Below are 26,872 nucleotides of genomic sequence, written 5' to 3' on the forward strand. Positions count from 1 at the left end.
ACCCGAGGCTTCCGCCGTGACGGAAGCGCGGGAGCGCGTGGCCGCGGCCGAGATTGGCGGGCCTCGGTACGGAAGAGCCGCTGCGCGTGCGCGCGGGCGCAGGTGGCGGGCGCGCACGTGGGCCACCCAAACAAAGGTGGCGCCGCGTGATCGAGCTCGCGCGCGCGCGCGCGGACCCCCCGGGACAGGCGCATCCCCGTGGGCCCCGGAGCGGGCCGCGCCGGGTGGGGCGGGGTAGCGCGCTGGGCGGGGCCGGGCGCGGGGCGGGGCGGCGTACGGGGCGGGGCGCGGGGCGGGGCGGCGGCTGCGCAGGCCAGGCCGGGGGCGCGCAGACTCCGCGCAGCGGGACGCGAGCGCGCGACCTGGCGCCGCCGCCGCTGCCGCCGCCGCCGCCTCCGCGCTCGTGGCCGGGACCCGCGGGGCCGCCTCCTCCGGGCTCCCCGGCGCCGCTGGGCTCCCGGGCGGGCGGCAGGTGCAGCGCGGCCGGGCGGCTGGCGAGGGGGGCGCCGCGCAGCGGGTGAATGAGAGTTGGCCCCGATCTCCGCGCAGGGTAAGCGGCGCGCGCGCGGACGCCCACACGGACCTCGCGGACACACAGACACGCTCCGGGCACGGGCCGGCCAGACACGACCCGGCCCGCTCGGCCACGCTCATCCCCGCGCCCGGGGCCGGCGCCCCTGCGGGAAGGGCCACGCGCGGGCGCGCCCCGCACACACGCCCCCAGGTCCCGCGCGGCTCCGGAGCGCGCGTCACGGCCACCCCCCCCCCCCCCCCGCCCCCTGCGCGCGCCCCGCGGCTCCCGGCCGGCCTGGGAGAAGAGGACGTCTAGGGGGCGCGGGGCCCGGGCTGGGGTGCTGCTGGTCGCCGGGTCGGGGGTCGCTGAGGCCAAGTGGGGACAGGGAGGTCGTCCTCCGATCCACTCCCTGGGCGCACAGGGGAGGAGGTGGGAGCCCTCGACCCCGGCGGTCCGTGCGACCCCAGAAACGACCCCACCAAAAAGTTGTGGCCACTCGCCCCCTCCCTACGCCCCTCTTTCTGCCCTGTTTACTCTCCCTTTGTTTGTGACTTCTAGCTAGTGGGGCTCTGCTGGGACCCAGGGCCGCCTGCAGGCCAGGAGGTGGAGTGTAGTGTGGCGGCCCCCAGCCTGGGTTCCCCACTGCTCAGAACTGGGCCAGCACCCCTGTCCAGGCCTACAACTGGGGAGGAGGGAGAGCCAGAGACGGGTGGGCGGGCGCACCTGCCCCTGACAGTGGATCTGTGGTGGGAGGGGCAGCAGGCCCCACAGGCTTGGAGACCTCAGTGGAACCTCCCCCACCCCCCCACCCCCCAAGGCAGGTTCATCTCTGGCCTGCTGCCAGCCCCAAATTTCCAGAGGCAGGGAAAATTCAGCTCTGGGGAGATCTTTTGCGGGATGGGGTTCTCTTCTTGCCTTCCTTGTGCAGGTTGGGGAGGAAATACAGAGTTCTGAGCCTCTCCCACATGCAAAATTTGAGACTTGCTGAGTCTCATCCCCCATAGTGGCCCAGCTCTGGAGGTTGTTTTAAGTCTGAGCCTGGCGGGATGGAAAGGGACAGGGTTACATGGTAGTTAACAGAGGACTTTGGAGTCTTTCCATGGTGCACCTGCTCCATGACCTTGGGCAAGAAGGCTTTGAGCCTCCCTGTGCCTCAGTTTCTCCCCCCCCCCCCCCAGTAAAGGGAGAGGGGGGCTGGTAAGAGGATTAGATGAGGTGATGCAGGCCTTTCACTGGCCAGGCACACCCAGGGCAGAGATCAGGACACCCGGGTGAGGCTGGCAGTGCCCTCTGCTCCCAAGCAGCCACAGCTTCTCTGACTGTCCCACTTGTCTCCCGGACCCGTTCGAGGACACGCTGTCCGGCTGGGTGAGTGTGTTTGAGCTGTTGGCCCTGCCTCGTGCTGGGTGGAAGCACATCCCACGGCTGTCACCTGGGACACCTCAGATCTGGGAGCTAGGTAAACCTGGTCCTCCTTCCTGCTGCACACCCTGGAAAGCCGCCTGCCAGGTGTAGGGAGGGGGCCTGGCCTGGCTGGCCTTCTCCCTGCCGTGGCCGTGGTGTTGATCCTTCTGTAGTACTTTGTGGCCATTGGGCAGGGGCCTTGAACCTCCACAGCCTGGACGGTGCTGGACTCCTGGTGGGGGCAGGGGATGCCAGCCTGTTCCCAGGGATGGGAGAGGTAGGGGTCTTCAGGGCCTTAGGATGGGGGCCCCCACCTCCTTGGCCCTTCTTCCCTCTCAGCTGCCCTGGCTGGTAGGGTGTGGCTGTCCCAGTGGTGCGGCCTGGGGACGAGCAGGGTCTGTCCTTGGGAACGTCTGTCTGCTTGCACTCGGGAAAGGCATTTCCTGGAAACTGATTGGGGAAAGTTTCAAAGTCGTGGTCAGTTTGCTGTGGCCCTGGGCAGCCCAGTTACTCTGTGTCTTCTACAGAGGCGGGTGGAGAAACCCTCAGGGAGGAAGAACCAGGTGGTCTCTCTCGAGACTGGCGGGCCGCAAGGCCCCCCTCCTCGCCCGCCTCTTATCGGTCAAGTCCAGCCAGGAGTGGGTGTCAGGAGACCGGCGGTTGCCAGCTCCGTGTGACCTCCGCTTTCCCTGCCCTCCCTAGGCCTCACCTTCACCAACTAGAACCGAGGAAGAGAATCGGGCCCGTTTTTCCTGAATCACCATTTTTGCTGTCCAACAGAACAGAATAGAATACTAGCTCAGGCAGAATGAGACAAAGTGCTATCAGATCCCAGCGAGCCCCGTTGCCAGGGGAGGCTCGAGCCTGCAGCCCATCTTCTCTGTAACGGCGACGTTACAGATGTGACAGACGCCAGCACCAAACCCAGGCCGGTCTTGACGGGATCCGTGTAATCGGAGAACAGAGGGCTCCCTTGATGTGTCCACGGTGTGACCCCTGTTAGTGTTGTGCCATCGGGGACCCCGTCACCTCGTGGGCCCCGGTGGACCTCTTCCAGCTCTCTACAGATTCTGGTCTGGGTGTTTCCCTCTGGAAGCTCGAGCTGCACCAGCTGTGTGCGGGCATGGGGTTTCCATCCTGGAGCCGTATGCCTCCAGCCAGCTGCTCCTCTCTGGGGTGCTGGTAGGCTTCCCCTCACGTGGGCGCCTGGCCCCTCGCCTCTGGTATTTGGCCCTCTTCGTGTCAGGAGGCGGGGGCTCCTGCCTAGTGGCCGTGCCGGGGACCTGAGTGATTCGGGAGCACCTGTTAGGGTTACTCCTCTGAGTTTCTGCCTCCTCCCCTTGCGGGCGGCTGCTACGTGTTGTCAGGAGGACAGGAGACCATTTTTGTGTGCGCTTGCTGCCCTGGGGGAGCTCTGACGGCATCGGGGGATGTGGTGGGGCGTCCCCGTGCCTGAAGAATTTGAAAATGAATCGGGGGAGATGAGACGTGGGCCGTGGAAGTGAGTAGTGGGAGGAATACAGATGTACTTGCTGGGGAAGCAGCTTCTGTTTGCTCAGCACGGACAGGGGTGTCGGTGGGAAGCCGCTCGATGAGGATTTGTCCACTCACATGGCGCTTGAGGGAAGGCCTTTGGGGTGGGGAGCTGAAAGCCTGTTTGCAGGGTCTTTGGGATTGCAGCGGCTTCAGATCTTTTCTCCTTGGCTTTTCGGTGGCATAGCAGTGGGGACTCTCACTGGGTCTCCATCGGGGCAGAATCTAGCAGATACCCCACGTAGAGAGGGTAAGAGTTCAAGTCCTCAACAGTTAGGTGTGGCTGGTGGACGTGGGAGGAGGCCTGGGTCCCTAAAGGTGATGGTCGTTTAATTTTTTTTTCTTAATGTTTATTTATTTTTTGAGGGGGGTGGGTAGAGAGAGGGAGACACAGAATCCGAAGCAGCTCCAGGCTCCGAGCTGTCAGCACAGAGACCGACGCGGGGCTCAGACTCACAAAGCCCAAGATCATGACCTGAGCCGAAGTGGACGATTAACCGACTGAGCCACCCAGGCGCCCCAGGTGGTGGTCATTTAGTGGCTGGTTTGTTTCAGGCCCAGCCTAGCCCAGCCCCGGGTTCGGAGCCGGCTGCCGAGGAAGAAATGTAATCGGTTAACTTGAGAACTCGAAGGAAGGTTGCTCTGACTTCTGTTACAAACAGAGGTAGGGGAAGAAAATGAGGGTTTCCCTAATTAGAGAAAACCATGTTCTTTTGGCCTTTAGTGTCTGCGTGTGGCCTGCGGGGAGGGGTGGGTGGAGACTCTGGGCCCATAATTCTCCACTAATGACAGTCGCCATCTGAGGGCTATTGTTGAGATTGCTGGGCGTTTGAGTTGTGACTGGGTAGTGATTATGTTTAAGCCCTGTGATCAAAGTCCCCTGTGGTAAAGCCAGAAGACAGGAAGCACTGGCCTATGAAAAAAACAAAAACCAAAAACCATTAGTAACAGTCCTAGAAATCACTCCGCTGTGCCAGACGTTGGCCCAGGTGTTCTCGCCACATTGTGCCTTGAGAGAAACTAAGGCACAGAGGCGGTGGGGCTGGCCTGAGACCCCATTTAGCCAGGTAGCGGAGGGCGGATGGGAGTTTGAGTTGTTTGGCCCCTAAGGCCGTGCTCTTTCTGGGGGTTCGTGAGAGACACGTGAGCAGCACGTTTAGGATCAGGGTAGGAAATCTCTGCTCTCAGACATGTGCCAATAGCAAGAGCGTCCCCAACCCCAGGCCTGACAGTCTTCTGGACGCTTTATATGATTGACCTTTGTCACAGCCTCTCTGAGGTGCAGGCCACGAGCTGGTGAGTGGCAGAGCCACGTTTGAACCGGTGGTCTCTGTTCGTAACCTACAGCAGGGGGGTTCGGTAGAGAAAAGTTGTGATCCTGCCGTTGTGTGTTCTTGAGCAAGGTGCCTAACCTCCCTGGGCCTCAGCTAGGTCACCTGTAAACGAGGGTGTTGGTGTAGAATATAGAAGCCGGGGGTGGGGGGTTTGAGAGCACACAGGAAGGCCCGGCCAGCTTCTCCACGGAGGAGGGGGGAAGCGGTGGGGGTGGGCAGGTGCTCCCCATCTCCAGCACTGGCTGGGGTCGAGTGGCCGTGTTGTGCAGCACTCAGACCGGATCTGGGGGGAAAGGTACGTGACACGGGATGGGAGCCGTATCGCCTCTCTCTCAAGTGGGGCGTGCTCAGAAACTGTAAAGCACTGTGCTCGGTTCCTGCTCCTTCGGGATGAGGGGCAGGGAAGGGCAGGCGTACCCAGAACTCCTGTATGCCCCCAAACCCCGGTTGAGCTGTGGGTGAGAGAAACCAGACGTGTTGGGCACCGTCCAGGGTCTTGGCGTTTGTGGGGGGAACAGCTCACCCTCTCTCGGGGTCGGGTTCCCCCTGATCCGTGGAAGGGGCCCTGCTTCTAGCCCGTCCCCCTGTGGGCAGGGGCTTGGGGCTGTCTGGGGTGAGCACGTGGCTTGAGGAGGCAGGAGTCCCTCCCTGGTCCTGCCAGTATGGCGTGCAGGTGGGGGGCACTTCTGCGCCCGCCCTGGGACCGAGAGGCACGCAGCCCCCATTCTGACCCACCCGCCCTCTCGGCCCCCTTCTGCCCATGCTGCCCGCAGGGCTGCTCCAGGGTGGCTGAGCCCTGCGTCTGACACATCCCTGCTCCCTTCCCCTGGCCAGAGAGGCCTCTGATCACTTAGCAGGCCTCGCTGCATCTCTCCCGACTCTGTTCTTGCCTCCTCCTGTTGGGTCTGTGAGCTTGCAGAAACGAGTGGGTGGATGGATACGCTCCCCACGGTGCCCCGGGCTTGGGCGCCTCGCTCGGCCCTGGGGGGCCGAGGGGGCTCCACGCGCAAGGAGCTTCAGTCCTGGGAGCCTGGCTGGGGGAGGCGGGGCTGGGCAGGCAGAGAGGCGTCTGTTTTTGCAATGTCTTTCCCGAGGTGCAATTTGCATATCTTACAGGTGCGCGATTCACCGAGGTTTTGCATTGCACAACCACCACCACGAGTCAAATTTCCGAGCGTTTCTGTCACCCGGGGATCCTCCCGGGTCCCTTAGCAGCTAGTCACTGCTCACCCCTGGCCCCCACCGGGGGTCTGCTCATCTTAGCACGCTGCGTTTCCGTCTGCGTGGCATCGTGTAGCTGTGGATCGCTCTTCTGAAGCGTGGCCCCGAGCGGCCCCGGACCCCCTTTCTCAGAACCTCAGGGGGCTCAGCTCGCCTCACCAGGCGCCCCCCTGGTTGCTATGGCTGTCTGAGAACGCTTCGAGCTTGCCCGCTGTGCACCGGGACCTTGAGCCAGTAGCATCCCTGCCTTCTCCAGGAAGCCTTCCTGGCTTTCCCCTTCCCGCGGGGTTAGGACCTCATGGGCCCCCGTGCTAGTCACCCTGCGTGTGCTTGCCTGTTTACCCACCTGCCTCCTGAGGTGCCGGGAGGACAGGGGCCCTGCCTTCCGTCATTCTCTGGGGCGGCGTCTGGGAGTGAATGCTTACAGGTGGGGGGTTGTGTGGCCGTGGGTCCATGAGGCTCTCTCCCTGACATCCCCACCGTTTCTGCTCCTTGATGGTTATGGTAGGGTCACTTGGCTTTGAAACTTCACTGCTCGTGTCCTCTGGAGCGTCTCAAGGGCAGGGCCTGGTCTGGCTGCGGGTGTCGGGGTGCCCTGCCGAGTGACACCGAGTGACCCATCCCGCCCTGGGCGGCATGTTGGTGGTGGTGGTTTTAACGGACTGTATTTTGAAAGGTAGTTTTAGGTACACAGAAGAATTGCGGAGATAACGCAGAGATTTCCACATAGTCCTGTCTACGGTTTCTCTTGTTGGTAATGTTAGTTGGTGTGAAAATGTTGTTAGAATTAACGAACCAATGTTGACACATTATTAACTAAAGTCTGCAGTTTACTCAGCCTTAGTTCTTACCCCAAATCTTTTTTCTTTTCCAGGATCCCATCCAGGATATTGTGTAAATTCGTTTTCATGTCTCTTGAGGCCCGTCCAGGCTGGGTTTCTCAGTTTTTCTTGTTTTTGATGATCCTGAAGCCTTGAGAAGTATTAGGAATACTGTAGGATCTCTCTACATTGGAATGTTTAGACAGTTGGAATTTGGGTGTTTTGGACTGGGGTCCCAGTTTGGGAGGAAGCCCACAGGTGAAGGGCCCTCCTCGTCCCGCCCCATCAGGGCGCCTGCCGTCGGCCTGACTGATCCCCGAGGTGTCCGCCTCGGTCACCTGGCTGAGGCTCCCCCACCCCCACCCCTGTCCACGCTGCCCTCTGGGGGGGAGCCCGTGTGTGTGGCCCTCTTGGAGGGAGGGGTTCGGCCCCAGCTGCCCCAGGACCGAGTATCTGCGGACCGTGTTTGGAATCCTCTGCTGGGGGAGACTTGTCTCCAAACCCCATTCACTAATTTATTCGGTCTTTTTTTTTTAATTAAAAAACATTTTAAAAAATTTTATTTATTTGGAGAGAGAGAGAAACAGAGAGAGGAGAGACAGAATCCCAAGCAGGCTCCAGACTGTTGCCCCATGCGGGGCTCGAACTCACGAACTGTGAGATCATTATGATGACCTGAGCTGAAATCAAGAGTCGGATGCGCCTGCGACGGAGCCCCCCCAGGTGTCCCTTGTTCGTCTTAGGTCGTCAGGGACTCAGGCCTGATTTTAGGTTTCGAGTTTCGTACTTTGTTGGGGGGCCTGCTCCAGCTTCGGCCCCAGCCGGTGGGGTGCGAGCTGGTCCTCCCTCTCTGGCACACCCGCCCCGCCCCAGCCCTGCGGTCCGCGGGTTCTCCAAGGAGCCGGGTTCCATGCACAGGAGAGGGGGGTAGGGCGCGGGGGCGGGTGCTGGTACACTTGTTGCCGTGGGATTCGTTGGTCCGCACGCTGGAGATGGCAGGGCAGGAGACTCAGGTCCTCTAACTCTGGATGTGCCCAGGACTCCGATGACTTCGGCGAGGAGCCATCTGTGTCCCTGTTAAGTGAAATGTGAGCTCATCCTGCTGATACAGTCCCCTCGTAACCACGTGGGTCCTTCTGGCCTCCTCCCCTCGCTGATCAAGACATTTCCATCCCGCGGTGGGAACCGGGCTCCCCATTTTGCCATCCATTTCCTTAATTGGCCCATTCCAGTCGGCGTGCAGAGCGGGACCAGGATGGCTATCCCGGGCCGTGGGAGGCAGCTCTGTGGGCCTGGATGCAGCCTGCGCGTCCGGCTGCTTCTCCGCGGGGCCGCTGGCGTGCCGTCAGAACTCAGGCTGCAGGGGGCTCACGGCGCGGCGCATCTCTAAGAAGGCCCGTGGCCTGCAGGGAGTGGGGAGAGGGGAGCTGGGGCCTCCGGCTGCGCCTGGTCAGCCCGCCCCGCGGGTGCAGGGCACACAGACTCGGCCTCCCTTTGCAATCTGGAAGCGGGGCTCAGTGCACACAGCCCAGAGGTCTGGCTCCAGCAGCATGAGGAGGAAGGCTGCGGGGGACCCCGTGCAGCTCTTGGGCTGAGATCCCGGTGGGGCCTGGCTTCTCCCCGCGTCTGAACTCACACCTGAGCAGGGGCGGCCCTCACAAGAGCACCCCTGAGCAGCAGGGCCCCGAGGGCAGTTTCCTTTCTGGAAACGAGAGACGTGAGGCTCCGCGTTGGCTTCCGTTTCCACAGAGGGGCTGTCTGCACACGTGCGTGCGGGTCTCTTTGGCGGGGAGGAAGGCTCCCCGGGGGGGAGGAGGAGGAGGGCTGGGGAGGGGGTGGTGCCCTGGAGCGGGGTGCCTGCATGCCTGGGCCGGGCGCCCGGCTCCCAGCGCTCAGTGGGCCCACGCGCGGCCCCGGGTCGGGGGGTTTCCGAAGAGAGCAGCGGCCGGTGGGGCAGGCTCGGACGAAGGCTGGCACGGTGGCTGTCCTCGAGAGAAAACGGGGCAGGACAGCGGGAAGGACACGGTGAGTAGGGCAGCGAGGGTGACTGTCGCTTGGGGCGGCGCACAGGTGGGCGGGAGCGCCGTGCCCCCACACCATCTGCAGCGGCCCTGTGCCCTTTCCCACGCAGGCTGTTGGGGCCTCAGAGGAGCCGGTCTTGTTTTCTCGCTCTCGGGAGAGCTCCCGCTGGGGACCTGGGGGGGCTCCGGCCACCTGCCCAGCCCACAGCGTGGTGCCTGTGCCGCGTGCCCGTCCGTGCCTTCTCACCTGCCGAGAAGGACCTGCTCTGTGCCGGGGAGCGAGGCCGCTGCCTCCAGGAGCACGTGGCGGGAGGGACGAGCGAGGTGGGGGCCGCGGGACAACAGCCCGCCCCGCCTGGGGGTCAGGAGGACCCCTGGCGGGGTGAGAAGGGGCCACAGGAGCCCATTTGGAGGGACACGGGGGATTTAGGCCGGGGAGGAGTGAGGAGGGGCTGTAGGCCGGGCTAGGCCTCCAGCCAGCATTCTGCCCTCCCCTGGGCCCGCTCTGGTGGGGGCCTGTGGGGGCAGCTTACCAAAGGTCAGCTCCGTGCAAGGCTCCTGGAGATCCGGCCGGCACGTGCCCCCATCTGCTGGGGCCGGGCCGTGCCGGGGGTGCTGTGGGATGTGTGGCCAGCTGCCTGGGCCTCCCATCTGGGCCTTCTCAAAGCTCCTGTCTCCCTGCTGTGGTGTGGGGGCTCCAGTCTCCCCTGGTCCCCTGGGGGGCATCTAAGGAGGCTGGTGGAACTGGCCAGGGGCTCACTGAGTGGGGGCTCTGTGGGGCTGGGGGGGGGGGTGCTCTTATGCCCGAGCGGCTCTTCCTGGGAGTGAGGCTCCTGGGGCCTGATGTGGGGCCGGCGTGCCGTGGTCCCGCTGCCTGTGTCTCCCTGCTGGCCTGGCTCCCCCGCTGGGGTCCCCCTCCCAGATCCTTGCTGTGCCACACCTGCATCCCTGCTTCTTTCTGGGTTGACGTTTGTGGGTCTGCTGGGTCCCGTGTGACAGGCACAGTCAGCTCTGCTCTGGGGGTGATGCCGGCCCGGCCTCTGGTCCAAACGTTTATTATCACAAGACTCAGAGTCTCACTCTTAGAAGCACCAGGCTCACCAGCGACCTGCAGGGTTCCCACAAAACCCACCCCCTGACGGGGGTGCCCTGTGGCAGCGAGGTGCGTGGATGATCTCACAAGCCCTGCGTCCAGGAAGCAGAAGTGTGAGGGTCACATGTGGGGGCGGGGTGGAGGGGTGCCCAGCTGTCCCGAGGGGCATCGCCGCCTGGTGCCGGCGGGTTGAGGCTGAGCCGTGTGCCCCTTCCAGGCCCCTGTGGGCGTGTCGTGGGGGCCGTCTGCTGGCGTCAGCACCCAGGTCGGGTGTCCGGGAGCTGCAGCCCCTTTCTCGTTCCATCCAGAGAGGAAGGTCGGAGTCCCTGCTGGACAGGAGGACAACGCGTGTCTTTCCCCGGCGGTGTGCCCGATGGGCGACCAGGGTGTCATATTGGCAGAGCGTAGAGCAGGCACGCTGGGCGCATCCTGGGTCGGAACGGAGAGAGAGCCTCTGTTCAACAGCCCATGCTTGAGAATGCAGGGAGGAGTGTGAATCGTGTCGCGAGCATTCCACGAGGAAGTTCAAGCAAGCGTAAGCATCTGAGTGTGTGCGTGCAGGCGCGTGCGAGACGGAGGTGGTGTGCGGGCTGGTGTGGAGGAGGAGGGTAGCGGTAAGGACCCAGAGGTGCTGGACCAGAAGGCAGAAGCGAAGGAGCGAGATTTCCTGGTCCTTAGAGCAGGGCCCAGCCCGCCAAACACTGGAGGCTGCGGAGAACGTGACTTCGCTGCTGCTGAGCTGGCTGGAGAGGAAGTGAGATGTGACTCAACCACCAGAAAGCCCTGGGCATCCAGGCTGGGCGGAGCTGCTGGCCGCTGGCGGGATTGTAGTGAGGACTGGAGGGGAAGGCAAGGCAGGAGGGGCCGTCCGTGTCCCTGCTGGGAGAGCCTAGAGGCAAGGGGTCCGTGGTGGTCAGGAGGGGCCCGGCAGGTGTCGGCGGCAGATGGGCACCACCGCGTGCCCGGGGAGATCAGCCCCAGCAACCCCCGGCCGCTGCCAGACCGGGAGGGAGGCCCAGGAAGCCTCATGACTGCCTGGCATGATGGCGGGGGAGTCTGATGGCGGGGGGAGCGCGAGGTGCCGCTGGGCATCTCCCCGGTGGTGCTGGGAAGGCACAGTGTCGAGAAGGGAGATGGTGGGGCTCCTGGATGTGGAGGTCGGCTAGCGTTTGTGAGAGGCGGGCCCGCCTGGTTCTTGGGAAGCGGGGGATTCATGCTTCTGTCTGCGGGCTGGGCCAGAAACGGGGAGACGTGGCCCCTCGCCAGCCCGTTTCTCTGCTTTGAAAAGCCCCACGCCTGATCTTCCACAGCTCGTAGCCACCTGCCGTGTTCCGGGAGTGGGCACTCTTCAGATGCTCCCGTGGCGGGGAGGTGGGTGGCTGCAGTTCTTGAAACGGCCCCTTCCTCTCCCCAGGGTCCTTCGTCAGGCTCCCGAGCCCCACACCACTGTCACACAGGCTGGGCTTTGCTCGTCCTGAGAGGAGGGGACAGACTGGGCAGAGCCTAGCTGTGGCCCAGGCCTGGCTGGTGCTAAAGCCTTTCCTCTGCCCGGGTCCCGGGTCCCGGCTCCGCTAGGAGGCGTGGGGCTGGTGACTGACCTCTCCTCCAGAGCAGAGCTCCTGCCGACCCAGGGCAGGGACCGCAGGTGGGCCACATGCTGGGTGGGGGCTGGGCACACAGCAGGTGCTCCATGAGTGGGGAGGTTTTTCCAGCCTTGCTTCCGGAGCTGCAGCCCTGGTCCCGGGGTCCTTGACCCTCTGGCAGAGTTGCTGCCATCTTTGGGGAGGCCCGGAGCCTCCTGGGGGAGGGAGTCTTGGATGCCGGGGTCCCCACCTCACGTGGCCCATGCGTGGACAGCATGCTGTCCTGCCGGTCTGGTGGGGGGGGCAGGGCACCCCGGGAGAGGGTGAGTGGGTGGGTGACACCCCCCACAACAAACCTGGCTGTGGCCTCACGGTCCCCACTCTGCAGATGAGTAAGTGGGGTTGGAAAGGTCATGGTAAGTGGCTGCCCCCGGGACCCGTGCCCTTGGCTGTGTCCCAACTGCCACACCTTTTGGGCCCATTTAGGTGTTTTACAGGGTTGAAGTTGTCCTATTTGTTACCCGCTGCGGGCCTCAGGGGGACCCTAAACTCTGCTTTCGGGGTGACCTGCCCTCTTCGTGTGTGTGTGTGTGTGCCGAGGGCCCCCCGGCTCTGCACGGACCTCCCCAACCCTGTCGGGAAAGCCGGGGTGTCAGATTCTTCCCTGTCACCTGACCCTCCATCAGAGGACGTGGGTCTCCCCCGCTAGACCGTGAGCTCCTTGAGGGGGGGCTCGGGCTCGGGCCATCTTTGCAGGTGCCTGCCGCACCTGGCCAGCGAGCGCTGGGAGGCCAGGGGCCGACCATGATGCTCCCTGCCCTGCCCTTGCTGTCCCACTCGGAGCCAGCGGGGCGGGATCTGCTGGAGGGTGCTGTCTGGGGTCTGGCTCGGTCTGGTCTCGCTCTGCCCTCTGGAGGCTGAGCCAGCCCAGGGGGCGGTGCCTGGAGCGGAGGCCCTGGGGGCGGAGCGGGGCGGGGCCAGGGAGGCCTCGCTAATCTGGGCCGTCCCTGCCCCTGGAGCCTGTGTCACCGCTTCTGAGGGGGCGGGAGCTTTGCTGGGGGTGGGGCAGGAACCCTAAAGAACGGGAGGACGGGCACTTGGAGCAGGAAGGCTCGCACAGAAATGCCGCCCGATGGTGGTAACGGGGACTCTGGAGCTTGCCGCGGGGGCCCAGGTCTCACACCCGTGGTCTCCTTTGCTAATGGCCCCATTTGAGAGCTGGAGGGGCCGGCACAGAGAGGTGAGGTGGCTCAGGAAAGATCACACAGCCAGAGAGATGCGAGGCTGGGTGATTAGAGAGGCCACTGTCACCCAGGGCCTTGGCACATCTGCATCAGCCTTGGTGGCCTGAACAGGCCTCTGGGTTCCTCCCAGAGGCAGGAAGGGCAGAGTCTGGAGCGTGACCCATGCAGCCCCGGGTCCAGCCCTTTGTGTCTGCTCTGCGTCCCCCTGGAGCTGCAGGACCCCTTGTCTTCTGGCAGAGAGCCGAGGAGGTGCTGGAGGTGTGGGGGGGGGGGGGGGCCCGTCCGAGAAGGTGGCGCTCCTGGGGCTGGGGCGCCGTAGTTCTGTGCGTGTGTGGCCTAGGCCGGGGGTTGCCGCCCGTATGCCTGGTCGGTGGGTGTCTGCGGGCTGCTCCTCCTGAGGGGCCTGGGGTGGGGGTGGGGTGCGGCTTGGCAGGGGGAGAGGAGGGAAGAAACCCAGGGCTTAGAACCAAGTGCGGGCCAGGCGCACAGGAGAGAGGCCGTGGCCGGGCAGGGATGGGCCTGAGAGGTTGGCAGGGAGAGCCCACGGTGTCTGTCCCAGCACAGCCGTGGGTCCGGGGTCTCGTTTAGAGAAGCAGCCGGAGAAGGCAGGGACCCCAGAACGGACAGGCCCCGAGGCAGGTCACTGCGTCCTCCCTCTTCCCAGCGTGTGACTGTGGAATCCCTCTTTGTCCTACGTGCTCTGATCCCAGACCTAAAACACATTAACCTTACTGCTGTGTCAGAAAGTGGACTGCGGGTTTACCAACTCTCACCAAATCTGAGTGCGGCCTGTGCTGCCAGAGTCGTTGCTGGTGTCCCAGCTTACACACCCCAGAAAGGTCTGTGTCCTGTCCCTACTCCCCGCCCCCCCACCCCCGGCACTCTACAGTTAGCTGTGGCCACAGAGGGACAGAGGAACTGTCAGGTGGCATTGGCACATTGGGACCTTGCCCATAAGTGCGGGCCCCACCGGGGGGCAGGGACCATATCCCTCATCCAAGAGTCCCCACCACTTGGCTGAGGGCATTTCGGCGTGCTTGAGGAGGTGATGCCTGCCCACCTGAGTCCCCCCCCCCCCCCCCGCCCCTGGGACCCTTGACCTGGGGCGTGAGGCCACCTCCCCGTCCTCCCGCCAGCAGACTTAGTTGACAGATGAGCTTCCTTTTAAGTTAGGCAAGAGTGTATTTTCTCAATAGTTGGCTGCCTAATTGTGTGATTGCTGGGTGAGTTGCTGGCCCTGAGTCCTAGCAAGAAAGGTCAGCCGTGGCCTCGCTTAGAGCTAACACGGTCATTCACAACCAGGTTCATGTTCTCTCCGGGATCTTTTTACCATTCCGATTGGGAACCACGTCGGTTACACCTGCAGGAGCCCCGAATTCGGAGCGGGATTTCCATCTTGAGCGTCACTGACTCGCGTGCCTTCCGTCTGTGGGGACCAGCCTGTGGCCCGTTCCCCTGCGCGTAGAGGCTGGCCCTGCTGCGTCCCAAACATGCTGGGGATAAAAAGAGCCTGTTATGACCCATTTATAAAGTATTTCAGAATCACCTACATGAATGTTTTGTCCTAAATTCTGTGTAATTAGGAGAGAGAAACCCTACTCCGTGATTATTTTCGAGCACCAGAATAACCTAGATGAGAAATCTCTCCGTGTAGGTTTTCTCAAAAGAAGCCATTTTAACAAAAAACATAAAAGGAGTTGATTTTATCTACACTGTTGTCTCAAAGGCTTGGAAATAGCGTGTCTCCTTAAGGAACCTGCAAGCCTTGCTGACGGTTATGTGGTTTGCAGAGCCTTTCATTTAGCAGCAGCGAAAGGTAACCTTCCGGAAGTGTTTACAGAATCCTCGTGAATCCTGGCTGGTGAGCCATGGCCGGCTTCCCACTTGCCCAGCTTCCCCCCCCACCCCCCTCAAACCTCAGCTGAAGCCAGAAGCTGAACAGGCCCTTCTGGCTGTGACAGCCTTGGTGTGAGGTGCTGGGGTGGGTGAGGTTGGATGAGGAGGGGAATTTGCCGCTCTTGTCCATTTAGGGAATGTTCCTTGAGCGCCTCTCATGGGGGGCTCCCCTGCCGCTTGCAGAAGGCAGCTTGGGGGCCGCGTGGAGCACCCTTTGCTGGGGAGGCAGGTGTGGGGCTGAGTTTCTGGGGTAGCGTGTATGGGGCTGGGAGAGACCTTTAGGAAGGGAGACTTGTGGGCCGGATCTTTTTCTCTTTTCGGGGCCCCAGGCTCACAGACCTGGAGGAATCCTGGCCCTTGGAGCCGCCCGCAGCAGTCACGCAGCACCCTCTTGTCTGTTCACTCAGTTATTTCCAACGTGAGAGGTGCCCTCGAGCTCGCCAGCAAAGCAGGAGCGGGGACGGACCTTGATGATAACCCCCGAGTAACAAGGTTCTCCCAGCGGGAGATCAGCTCCCGGGTTGCCCGTTTCCTGGGGGAGGCCTTTCTTGGGCCCGCACCACACTGTCTTGTGTCGCACCACACTGTCTTGTGTCGGTAGGGCCAGACATCTGCCCGGGGGCGTCCCTCCTCCCTGACCCTCTTCTTGTGGCTGAACCTTGAAGGTAGAAGTGGTCTGGGCAGAGCGGGGGCTGGGGAGGCGACACCTGAGGAGCATTCGAGGCTGGGGCAGGTATGAAAGCACCCAGGTGTGAGGGACAGGGTGTGCTCAGGACGGGTGGGGCACAGGGGAGAGGCCAGAGGTGGCCAGAGGAGAGCTGGGGTGAGGGAGGTGGGGGGTGAGGAGCCTCTGGTGGTGGTGGGGTAAGCCCCGCTGACGGCAGGTGTTTCCAGAAGTTTCAGGTGTGGGAACGGCCTGGGATGGGAGAGGGGCCCCTGAGGCTGGGGCCACCCTGCGGTGAAGGGGAAGATCGGAGCCCCCCGCGACCCTGGGGGTGTCCTGGGGCCGGGAGGGGGCCCCCATGAGGCGAAGCATTGAGGGATGGGGGTTGTGAGCCCCTCCCTGCGTGTGGCCGGCAGACCAGGCCCAGAAGAACCTGCCCTGCAGCCGAGGGGCGTGACCAGGCTGTTGGCAGGCTCCTGGGAAGTGAGGGGGCAGAGGGGCACCAAGTGGGGAGACCCTGCCTTTGGGCTCAATGCCTCGGGTTTCCAGAACAACCCTGGCGGTGACGTGGGGGGAACTGGCCTTCAGGACAGGGTTTTCTCGTGGTTGCCTTGGAGAGTGGTGCCTCTTCTGACCTCGGTGTCCTGGGCTGTGAACCTGCCTTTATCAAGGGGTTTCCCTACCCTTGGGACCCTTGTCTTACAGCCTCGGGTTAGGTGCTGGCTGTGCCCTTGACACTGGGTCGTGAAGGTGGTGGGGTCCCCGCGTGGAGGACCTGGAGAGGAAAACAGGCTCCCGTCAGGCAGCTCAGCCCCTGGCCAGGGTTGGCCGCCCTGTCCTGTGTTGACCCCCACCCCCCCATACCCACACCCCTGCCCAGACCGCCCTGGCGGCTGCCCCCCACAAGCCATCAGGAATCATCGAGGGGCCCCTGCACCTTTCGAGGGGCCGAGATTGGAGAGCACGGAGAACCCTCGAGCCGCACGGAGGTGGGGACAGTGGCTAGTGTCCACAGCCAGCGGGCGAGCCGGCCCCTCCGGCTCTCCTGTCCTTACATCTGGCGCTCCTTCTCCCTCTGTCCCCATGGTGGGCTCTCCCAAGGAGCTGGAAAGGACCGAGCCCGGTCCGGGCCTCGCAGTGGGTCGGCATGAGCCTGCGGTCCTGCGGTCCTGCGGAGAGGGCCCGGCCACCCCCGTGTTCTCCTTGGTTGGAATGCGGACCCAGTGCAGCAGGTGGATGGACTTTATCCGAAGGCAGTTGGTGGAGGCTGTGGAATGCTTGTGCGCAGGTGCAGCCCTCCGGGGGCGAGGTCAGGGGTCACGTACCTGGAGGTTCCTCCCCGCTGCTTCTTCCTGAACTGTCGGGGGGGGGGGACGTGGAGCGGGGACCCAGGCTGGGAGTCCGACCGGTTAAATGGCCCGGTCGAGCCCGGGGCTCTCAGTTTCTGTCGGTGTGGGTGTGCTGGGGCTGAGTGACCCTGGCCGGCCTTTCCGGCAGGGTCAGCTGTGTCACAGCAGAGGGACTCTGACCGCCTTCTGTGTGGGTGGAGCCGGGCCGAGCGGTGAGTGAGGTGGGGGCTGCCGACGGCCCTTGTCTTCCCAGCGAACCAGTTGACCGGATCTTGTTTCCTTTTGCGACCTGGGGGTCAGGCCCGAGCAGGCGGCCTTCCGTTCTTCCCTTGAGCCTTTCCCACTGTCCCCGAGGTCTCGAGGCTGCGGGATCGTGTCAGCTGCTGTCCCCGGCAGGATGGGAAACCACCCTCCTGGGCTGTGCCAACCCGTCAGTCCGGATCGGCCAGGTCTCCGAGGAGCCTGCCGCTCTCGGTGAGGCCTGCCCTCCCCCGGGAATCCACCGCCAGACCTTTGGACCCTGGTCGGGACGGGGGCTCTCCGTTGGGATCGCGGAGCTTGGTGCCGGAAGCTGGACCGGGGCGGCCCTGTGGCTGTGCCACGTGGGCACGGGCGGCGCGGGTCCTGGCGGAAGGGCCTTCGCGGAGCCAGGCTGTGGCGGGAGCCCCACGGCGGGTGGGGACGAGGTGATGCGGTGAGCGGGGCCTCCCCTGGACCTGAGGGGCTCTGCTGAGTGGCGTCTCTCGCGTTTGCTGCGACCTGCCCGCAGCGTCGTAAGGAGGACAGAAACCAGTGCGGTGCAGGTTCCTGTTTGAGGGCAAGTTCGCGTGGAATGTGGGTTTCTGCCTGTTCTCTGCTTGCACGGGCTGCCTCTCAGGTGCGAAGGCAGCCTGTTCCAATCAGCTGCGTTTTTCTGGTTCAGGGTTTGGCAGTAGACCCTTTTTCTGGGCCGAACTTTGGCGGGAATTCTAGCCAGAAGTTGGGGTGTCTTCTGCTCCGGTAAGCCGAGGCCAGGGCTGTGGCCTTGGAGGGGCCGGAGGGGTCCTCTCGCTCCTCAGCTGCTGCTGCCTGGGGATTCCAGTCATGGAAGGTGCCGGACATCCTCTGGCCCGCATCCTGATGGGACCCTTTAAGTGGCTCCCCGCCCCCCGACCTCAAGAGATGAAATGCTGGTTACTGGTCTGATTTGCAGGTGCTCGATTCTGGCTGCCCGAGGAGGCCCGGGTCGCTGGGGTCCGGTCGGCTGAGCGGTGGGGCCCCCCTGGGGCAGGAGGAGCCTCTGTGGTCCGATGGGGACGTGAGGGAGTGGTGCATCTGTGACTTCCTCTGAGGGCAGGCGAAGCTGATGTGGGACAGAGGAGCTGCAGGGCGCAGGCCCTTATCAGCTGTGCCGGAACTGAAGAGAAGCAGGGTGGGGGGGGAGGAGGGACAGGGGTGAGTTGGGAAGGTGAGCTCCACAGGGTGGGCCTGGTGGGTGGGCCAGGGTTCCGGCACCTGCTATGCTGCCCCCAGAGCCCCGAGGAGGCAGGGCCGTCAAGCAGGAGGGCGGTCTCCGGGAGGGGGCTGTCACAGAGGGAGTGTGGGGACAAAGCCGACCGAGATGTGGGGTCCGGGGTTGGGACGGCACGAGATTTGGGGAGAGGCTCCCGCACAGGACACGTCGGCATTTGGAAGCTGGGTCCACAGATGGGGGCTGGACATTCGTGCTCGGGAGCGCCCTGGACCCAGTGGCGGGGCCTGGGTGTTAGTGGTCGCGTTACTGATTCTGGAGCCTGGGGATGCGATGGCTTTTCAGACTTTGAGCCGTTTTCCTCATCGTTGTGCTTTCGGATATTGTTCCCCCCCCCCCCCACCGCCACCCCCCGTGTTCTCTGTGGAAGGAGACGAGAGCAATGCCTCAGATCAGCTCCATCTGGCGTCACGGCCACGCGGGCCGACGGATCCTGTCCCGTTTGTTGGAGCCGAAGCAAATGCACGGTTGAGGTTTTAATGCCCTTTGCAGAAAAGTGACCTTGGAAGCCTTTTCCCAGGAGGGGCCCCCCTTCGGGAGCGATGCAGGAGGACCCCGGGCCCCTCTTGCTCCCCCAGTGCTGCCTTCTCCCTGTAGATCGAGCGCAAAGCCCATCTTAACCCGAAAGGCACCGGGGAACGTTCGCTGTTTACAGAAGCAGGTTGTGGAAGGGCCCTGCGGACGGGCGGGCCCTGCGGTGCTGGCATCATTCCTTCTCGAGTGGCCGTGAAATGGACTGATCCACGTCTGGTTCCAGCTTGAGAACGGTGCCCGCAGGTGTCCCCCAGATGCTGCCTCCTCCTCCTGGTCTCTCAGTGGCGGGACCGTAGGTCACCGTCAAGGGGGACAGAAGGTGTCCCCCACGTGCAGCATCCCAGGCTTGCCTTGTCCGCCCAGGAGGGCGGGGTCCGCCGCAGCCTCGTTTCTGCACGGGGGCACCTTTGCCGCTCAGGTCCTCGGGTGTGGAGCTGGTGGCCTGGTACGCTCAGGCCGGTGTGTCTGGTTCCCCTTCTGTTCGTTTCCCTCCCGGCCACCCGTCCCTTCTGCTTTACCTGCGTTCGATTCCTTCCCCTGGGAAGGCAGCACCCGTGTGCTCCTGGGACCAAAAAGGCTCTGATTTGCCTGCTGAGTTGCAGTCTGTGGGTGGAGGCGGGTCGGGAGACGGGCTGCTGGGCGTGGAGAACCACAGAGGCCGTGCGGGCTGGGCTTCAGAGGCAGAGTGGATGTGCACAAGGCAGGGGTGCAAGGCGGTGTACGTGTGCACGTTCACGCAGGTGTGTGAGCCCAGGTGTCCCAGGGCCCGTGTGCCTGGACCGAGAGACACCTGTGGATGAGGACTTCAGAGAGGGCTTCCTGGAGCAGGAGGCGTCTGTGGCCCCTGAAAGTCGCACAGCACCCAGAGAGAGGCAGGGAGGGTGTTTGTGAGCAGATGGGGTGGGAAAGAGGACGTGTGCGTGGGGACTCCTCTGGCCTGAACCCCAAGGGGGAGGGCAGAGGTGGAGAGAAGGGGCGAGGTGTAGCTGCTGGCCTGGCCGGGAACGGGGGCGCTGCCCCTCCCTTGCTGCATGGCTCTGGGCCAAGTCTTCCTTGTAAGGTGAGGGTGCCGCTCTTGCACGCGCGGTGACACAGAGCAGACAGCGCTCAGGCCCCATCCCCCCGCCTCCCGTCTGCCACACGCCCTTCAGCCACATAGCCTGCCGCTTCCCCGCCGCCAGGCCTGCGGTCCAGCCTGCTGCACGCCTGGGGCCCACTCTGGTCGTGCCTGCGGACACAGCTCCCTACTGGGACCCAGCTGCCACCCCTCGAGGCCTGGACTGGGGTCAGGGGGAGCCGTGGACCGACCAGCCCGCCCCTGCGCCCCTTCTCCAGGGTCACTGGGTAGGCTGGTGTCTCTCAGACCCTGGTCTCAGGACCCTTTGTAGTCTTCGGTTACGAGGCCACCAGAAGGCCCCTGTATACGTGGGTTGTCTCTGTTGCTCTTGACTTTCTGAGAAAGCACGAGCGGGGTGCCGGGGGGCTCAGTCAGCTGGGCGTCCGACTCTTGATTTCGGTTCAGGTCATGATCCCGGGGTCGTGGGATTGAGCCCCAAGTCAGGCTCTGTGCTGAGTGTGGAGCCTGCTTGGGATTCTCTCTCCCCTCTGCCTCTACGCCTTCTCTCTCTCTCAAAAGAAAAAAAAAAGTAAAACTAAGAAATCTAAAGGTATTCATTTATCAGAAACTGCCAACTATAAACCCATTCCATGTTTACGTAAATAGCTTATTCTTATTAAAAAAAAATCACCGTGTCCCCCCCCCCCACTCCACAAAAAGGAAAGCTGTGGGGGCACTGGCAGCTTAAGTCACGTGTCACATGTCCCTTTTGCCATGTTGTCTCTCCGTGGGCCGCCTGAGGGCGAGTGTGCAAAAGCAAATGTGGCCTTATTTTTGACCTCATGGGTCCCCCCAGAAGAGGTTCCTGAGCCACGCTCCGAGAACTGCTTGTTTGGCTTTGGGAGAGGTTTCCCCGAAGTGGTGAATGAAGGTTCTTGTTCCCGTTTTTTTGTTTTATTTAAAGTCCTTCCTTTATTTAAAATAATTTTAAAATGTCCTTTGCTGTGGAATAGTCAACACCTTCAGGATCCAAAAGGGGTTGAAGCTTAGGATGAGTCTCCAGTGCCTCCTGCCTCCTCCCCTCTCCCTCCCCTCCCCCCACTTCCGCTTCCTTTCCCCTCCCCCTTCCTCCCCTCCCCCCTCCTCCTTTTCCCTCCTCCTTATCCCCTTTCCCCTTCTTCCCTGTCCCTTTTTCCCCTCCTCCCTCCTACCATCCCCACCCTCTCCACCCCTCTCCCTTCCCCCTCTCCCTTCCCCCCTCCCCCCTTTACTCCAGTGCTGGATGGCGGATGGCTTGCGCGCACTGGCAGATAGCAGTCAGCCCAGGCTGGGAGGTCTCCCGCAGGATTTGAAGGGTCCTCCTCCTTGCTCAGGCTGCGGGGGCTCCCTTGCCTGGCTGTCCCCCGTGGGTGGACCTGAGGGTGCATCCAGCCTCGTTTCACTGTCACAAAAACGATGTGGCAACGAAATGACCTTGCCTCTACATCATTTTGCAAGTATGAGTAGGAGACTTTTCCCGTAAGGATAGTGGATGTTGCAAAATTGCCCTGCGCGCCCCCCACTGAGTAGGGGCCCCGGCGGCTTCCTTGTTCCCACGCCCACCCGCTGCATGTTTGCTGGTCTGTTAGGGAAAAGGGTTTCTCAGGGTTGCTCATGGAACTTTAACTTGTGTTTCTCTCTTTATAAGTGGAGATTAATCATCTTTCCATAGGTCAGAGGACTGTCTGCCTTTTTCGTGAGCTCTCTGCGTCTTTGGCCCATTTTTCTGCTGGGCTGTTTATCAGTCTTAGACAAATTAATCCTCTGTAGTATGTGTTGCAAATATTTTCTCCTAGATTATCATTTGTTTGACTACTTAGATTTTTGCCTTGCAAGTTTTTTTTTTTGCCATAATCTGTGTTCTTCCGGTGATACACGTCTTGCTTGGAAAGGCCCCGTCCAGTCCTGAGGTCCTGGACCCTCCTGCCCCCCACCCTCGCCCACCCCCCGCCTCTACACGGATGCCGTCCTTGTTTTCCCTGCACATCTTTGGTCCATTTGAGTGTATTTGGGGAAGGCATGAGGTGTGGCTTCGACATTACCTCCTTCCACACAGCCGCCCGGATATCCCCACGTCCTTTGTTGGATAGCGTGTCCCTTCCCCCTGATGTCAGATGCTCCTTGGATCCCGCTGGAGGCTGGGACATTGTAGAACGGCTGTAGCCCCAGCATGTTCCATCATGTGGTGGAGCTGGTCATCCTCATTACTCCTGCTTTCCAGAATTTTCTGGGTTATTCTGGGTTTGTCTGTTTCTCCTTATGAACCTTAGCCTTAGCTCATTTTGCTTCCTCTGAAGTCTTTTTGTAATATTTTTAGGGGAATCACATTAGATTTATAGGTTATTTTAGAGAGTTTTGCTCATGCTGTCTCTCCTTGTATGTTTATGTATAACCACGATGAAGTATACATAATACGATAAGTGTGATATACCACGTACAAGGTGATAAAACACATATAACGTAAAACATGCCATTTTGACCATTTCTGAGCGTGCAGTTTGGTGGCATTCGGTACATTCAGTGTTGAGCGACCAACACTCCATCATGTCCAGGATGTTTTCATCTTCCCAAACCAAAGCCCTGTCCCCATGAAACACGAACTCTCCGTTCCCGTCCTCTGCCCCGGGGGCCTTCATCTACCTTCTGTAGCTATGGATGTGAGTCTTACAGGGACCATAGGAGCAGAATCGTGCCGAATCAGTCCTTTTGTGCTTGGCTTCCTTCACTGAGCACGGTGTCCTCAAGGTCCGTCCAGGTCGTAGCCCATGTCAGCACCCCATCGCGTGTATGAGCGATACTGCTCTGTGCGTGTCAACCACAGTGTGTTTGTCCGCCGTCCGGATCCCGCCGAGCCCCGGTGTGGGTACTTCGGGTGCATACCCAGAAGCAGGACCTCCGGGTCCTATGGCCGTCCTGTGTTTGTCTTCTCAGGACCCGCTGCTGTTTTTCGTGGCCTCCAGGGTGTGGTTTGCACTCCCTGGCCTCGGTGTTTGCTTGGGAATCCGGTAAATGGACAGCTCTGAGCCTGGCTGCCCTGAGGCCCCAGGCAGGTCCGTGAGCCATCGCCCTGCACCCCAGGGCACCTTGTGCCCTGCCTTCCATCTTCCCCTGTCATGGCTGTGAGTCCCTCTCAGCTGCGTCCCCCTCCATGTAGAAGGGGTCGCCTCAGTCACAAGCAGCCGATACGCACGAAGTCCTTAGTGCGGGCCTGGCCCAGAGACAGGCGTGCAGGAGCCGGGGTCCAGCCTCCCGGAGGCCGGCATGTGGGATTGGGTTGGGGGGGTGGTGTGGGAAGGGGTCAAGTCCGTGGGCCCAGTGCAGTGTGCTTCTCAGTGCGGCTGCTGTGGGCGGCGAGGCTCCCGGGTGCTCCCTGTGCCGTGAGTCCTCTCGGACCAGGCTGCCCTCCCTACCCAGGACAGTCCCCACCTGGCCTCAACATGCTCCCCGTCTGTGCTCCCTTTCCCTGGGGTGCCTTCCTCTGCAGCTCAGAACGGCCTTCCCTGGCCGGTGGGGCCTGTGCCCCGCCTGCCCGGCTCCTCCGTTCTGTGGTTAGGAAGTTCCTGCGCGGTGGGCACGCCTCCTCTGCATTCCTGCATCTGGTACATAGTAGGTGCTCATTAAACACCGGCCGAGCGCCCGCTCGTTGCCGTCCCTCCGAGCATCTGGCGTGTGGCTCTGCCCCGCGATGCAGCTGCAGGGCGACAGTGTGCACGCCAGGACCCGGGCCGCGTGCCAGACCTGCTGCGCGGCCGTGTCTTTGCCCTGCGGAGCCCCCTGCCGCCTGGCAGCGGGGACACTCAGAGACCCAACCGTCCGTCCATCGGCCACACGGCGCTGGGCAGTTACCTGGGCGCCCGGCGCAAAGACGACTCTGAGGGTTCGGGTGTTTTGTGGGTTTTCTAATATTTTCTTTCCGTGGCCGCGGCGTGAGTGCCAGCCCGCACGTCTGCGCCAGGCCTGCCCCGGGCAGGGCTGTGAGCCTTTCTGGGCTGGCTGAGCAGGAAACGCGGGTTCCACCTTCTCGCTGTGTGTTGTCAGACACAGAAAACCTTTTGGGGCATGTGGTGCTTGAACCCTCTGCCCGGGGCCTGGTCTGCAGGGGAGGGGTCTGGCGTGGGGGAGCCGAGATGAAACAAGAAAAACAAAGCTGCCTCTGGACAGGTGCCTTTTTCGCCTGAGGGCTGTTTACCTTGGCTCTGGATTTGCCTGGGGACTAGGAAGTTCTTTAAAATGCACCTCACCCACCTGGAAGCAGGTGACACCAGGTGATGGCCAGGTGACAGCCCTGTTAGGTCTCCTGCTCTGGGGAGGGGACAGTGGGGGAAGGTGGTTGGAGAGCCTTCGTGTGGGGAGGGGACAGTGCACGGTCAGAAGCGTGGACTGGATGTTGCAGGCGGGAGCCGGGGCCCGGGCCTGGCTCCTGGAGTTTTCACTGTGCTCTCTGTCACTGCGGAGCAAAGGACACTGCCCTGAGACCCAGGGGGTGGCCTTCCGGGGTGGTCAGTGCTTTTGGCTGGTGGCCGCTCGCAGCTGGCTGTCCTTCCAGCCAGCCCCGCTGCCTCAGGAGGGATATGGGGGACGGGGGAGAAGCCCCCGGCACCCGACCCAGGTGCACAGAGATATGTCGGTTTCCCTCACCAAGATCCTTCTAGATCTCGTCTAGAGACCACCCAGGCTGCCCCGGTGTCGCCATGGATGACCCCTCGCCCCTCACCTCTTTCCTTAAGAAGACTGGATGGTGATGGGGACACGCACCAGTCAGTGTGTGATGTTCAGGAAATGGGACCCCAGTGCTTAGGGAGGGCCCGGGCGCCCCGCTACTGGGCCAGTAAGTGCCGTGACCGTTTTGAGAGTTTTTGGTCTGCTGGGCACTTACCGCCGTAGGATATGGGACGCTAGGGCATGGCCCGTGGCCAAACCTAGCCCACTGGCCTGCAGCCACACCCATCCGGTGGCACGGCGGAGCTGAGAAGTTCTGACAGGCCACGCAGCCCGCCGAGCCCCAGACATTTCCTACCTGGCCCCTTACAGAACAGGATCGCCCGCCCCCCCGCGTGTTGTCTGGTGAGACGCAGTTGGAGAACAGCCCGTTTGCAAACAGCTGCGAGCCACGCCCCTTTGTGCTTTCAGGAACTTGGGCCAGGGCCATGGCAGGAAGTCATGACTGGTGCCCAGACTCTGGAAGGTGGTTCCTACCGGCAGCCTCACTGGCTGGGTCTTCCCAGGTCCCGGTTGCTAAGGACAGTGGAGGGAATTGAAATAAATCTGTGTGTGTGTTTAGTAGCTCATTCTGTTTGCTTACACGACACAGAGGTTTTTGTCTACCTGCTCCTAAACTTTAGGTTTTTTCGCTGGCTTTGTTTTGCTTAAATAAACATCTGTGTGGCCACTCAGCCAGGCTCCCCACTCGGTCTCCTAGGCAGAGGGGCCTGTGGGCTGTCCTGCAGTAAGGGATGCATTAATAGAGGTATGTGCCAGGGAGGGCTGATAGCTGGGCCCATCTGGGGTTAGAGCAAGCACAGGCTCTCGAGTCCAGTGAGGTTGGTTTCTGTTTCTGATGTGCCACTTCCCTCTCATCCTGTTTCCCTGGCCTCAGTTTCTCCTTCTGTCAGTTGGTTTAACAATAGAATTATTGTTTCAGCATTGTGACCGGGAAGTATGACACCTGGGATACAGGAGCTTGTCATTCTTGCCTGAGATTTGGGGCCCTGCACAGATTTTGGGGTGCACAGGAGGCCTGGGGCTCGTCCTTCCCTGTGTCGGTGCCCTGTGAACATTCCACGGGAGGTGTTCTGACCCCCTGCCTGGGGCTGTCCGGGTCCTGTGCTGTGTGCACCTGGGCTGAGGCCCAGATGCCTGGAGTTGGGCCCCCGGATGGGCCTGGCTCACACCTGTCTCTTCCTGCTACTCTAAAGCCCAGGGAGGGCAGGTCTTGACCTGAGTGGCCCTGCCTCTGTGCACCTCACCCCCTATCCTTGGGGCTGGTCCCCAGCGGGGGTCAGAGGGTGGGGGTCAGAGGGCAGGGGTCTGCTTTGTGCAGGGCAGGTGGCGGGGCTGAGCCTTGGTGATGGAGTGCTGGCGGGGCGGGGGGCGGCCGCGCCCTCTCCTGATCTCCCTCGCTGGAGTCTCGGGCACCGTGGCCCTGGCTTCCCACCGCGTGCGGTCTCTGCTCACCCACCGCCCGCCCCTTCCTCTCCTGCCTGTCGGGGGGGGGCATGGAAGCCGCTGCTGACTGGGGGGTCTCGGGCGTCCTGGAGCCTCTTACCCTCATCTTCCAAGTGGGGACGTCACCGCAGCGCCCCGAAGGTAGAGTGACAGTGGTGCACGTGGAGGTGGACGGAGGCGCGGGGCTAGTGACGTCTGCTAAGTGTGTTTCTGGAGAGTGGGACCTGGGGCTTTCCCGGGGTTGCTTCCACCTGCCGGGCACGACTGAATGTGATGCCCGGCAGTGCTCTGAGAAGGGAGTTCCGTTCGCACAATCACAGGAGCCGGGCACCGCGGAGGCAGGGTAACCCACCCGTGGGCACGCTGCCGTGGCCGGTGGTGTTCTCCCTGCCTGGATGGTGAGGAGAGACAGCTCGGGTCCGAGCTCAGCACAGAGCCCGCTCCCGGTGGGTGCTCCACGCGTGTGGCACGTAGGACAGTTGGGACCAATTCGGACGGGCGCGTGCCCCCTCACTGTGCCCCCACATGAGTGTGCTATGGGATGCACGAGCAGGGGTGACGTCGCGGGGGCCGGGAGCCGCGTGGCTGGGCGGGCAGGTGGTGCGGAGCCAGAGGCGGGAAGAGTGAGGTGGTCACTTGGTGGTGGCTCCGACAGCAGGAATGTCCCTGGCAGGGTCCCAGGGGCCCCGGGGAGGTCTTGACATCTGGTCGTTGGTGACCCGAGGGGGGCTGGGATGGCGGGGGTCGTGAGTGGGGTGTGGCCCGCCCCACGTGCCTCGGTGGGGTGCGCTTTGGGGCTCCCCTCCCCTCTGCCCTGTGAGCGTGCTGTCTGGGTCCCGCCTTCCAGGACTGTCTTTGGTCCCTTCGACCCTCTTGGGCTCGAAGTTTTT

At 62.4% G+C, this 26,872-nt stretch overlaps 1 protein-coding gene across 6 annotated transcripts in view; it reads left to right on the forward strand.

Moving 5' to 3' along the window:
* Positions 1 to 347: 347 nt before the first annotated feature.
* Positions 348 to 26,872, forward strand: part of GRAMD4 (GRAM domain containing 4) — a 72,438-nt gene continuing 45,913 nt past the window's right edge. Inside the window, exon 1 of one of the 6 annotated variants that reach the window (XM_078449290.2) lies at positions 348 to 550. In XM_078449290.2, coding sequence (XP_078305416.1) covers positions 522 to 550 — 29 coding nt within the window. In that variant the 5' untranslated portion in view covers positions 348 to 521. Of the gene's footprint in view, positions 551 to 1,860; positions 1,974 to 12,607; positions 12,765 to 12,798; positions 13,027 to 17,254; positions 17,372 to 26,872 lie in introns of those variants that run through there. The other 5 variants (XM_078449293.2, XM_078449297.2, XM_078449292.2 and 2 more) reach the window with 5 other exon arrangements.

The sequence above is a fragment of the Panthera onca genome, chromosome B4 (genome assembly GCF_046562875.1).
Source record: "Panthera onca isolate mPanOnc1 chromosome B4, mPanOnc1 haplotype 2, whole genome shotgun sequence".
NCBI classification, from domain to species: Eukaryota; Metazoa; Chordata; class Mammalia; order Carnivora; family Felidae; genus Panthera; species Panthera onca.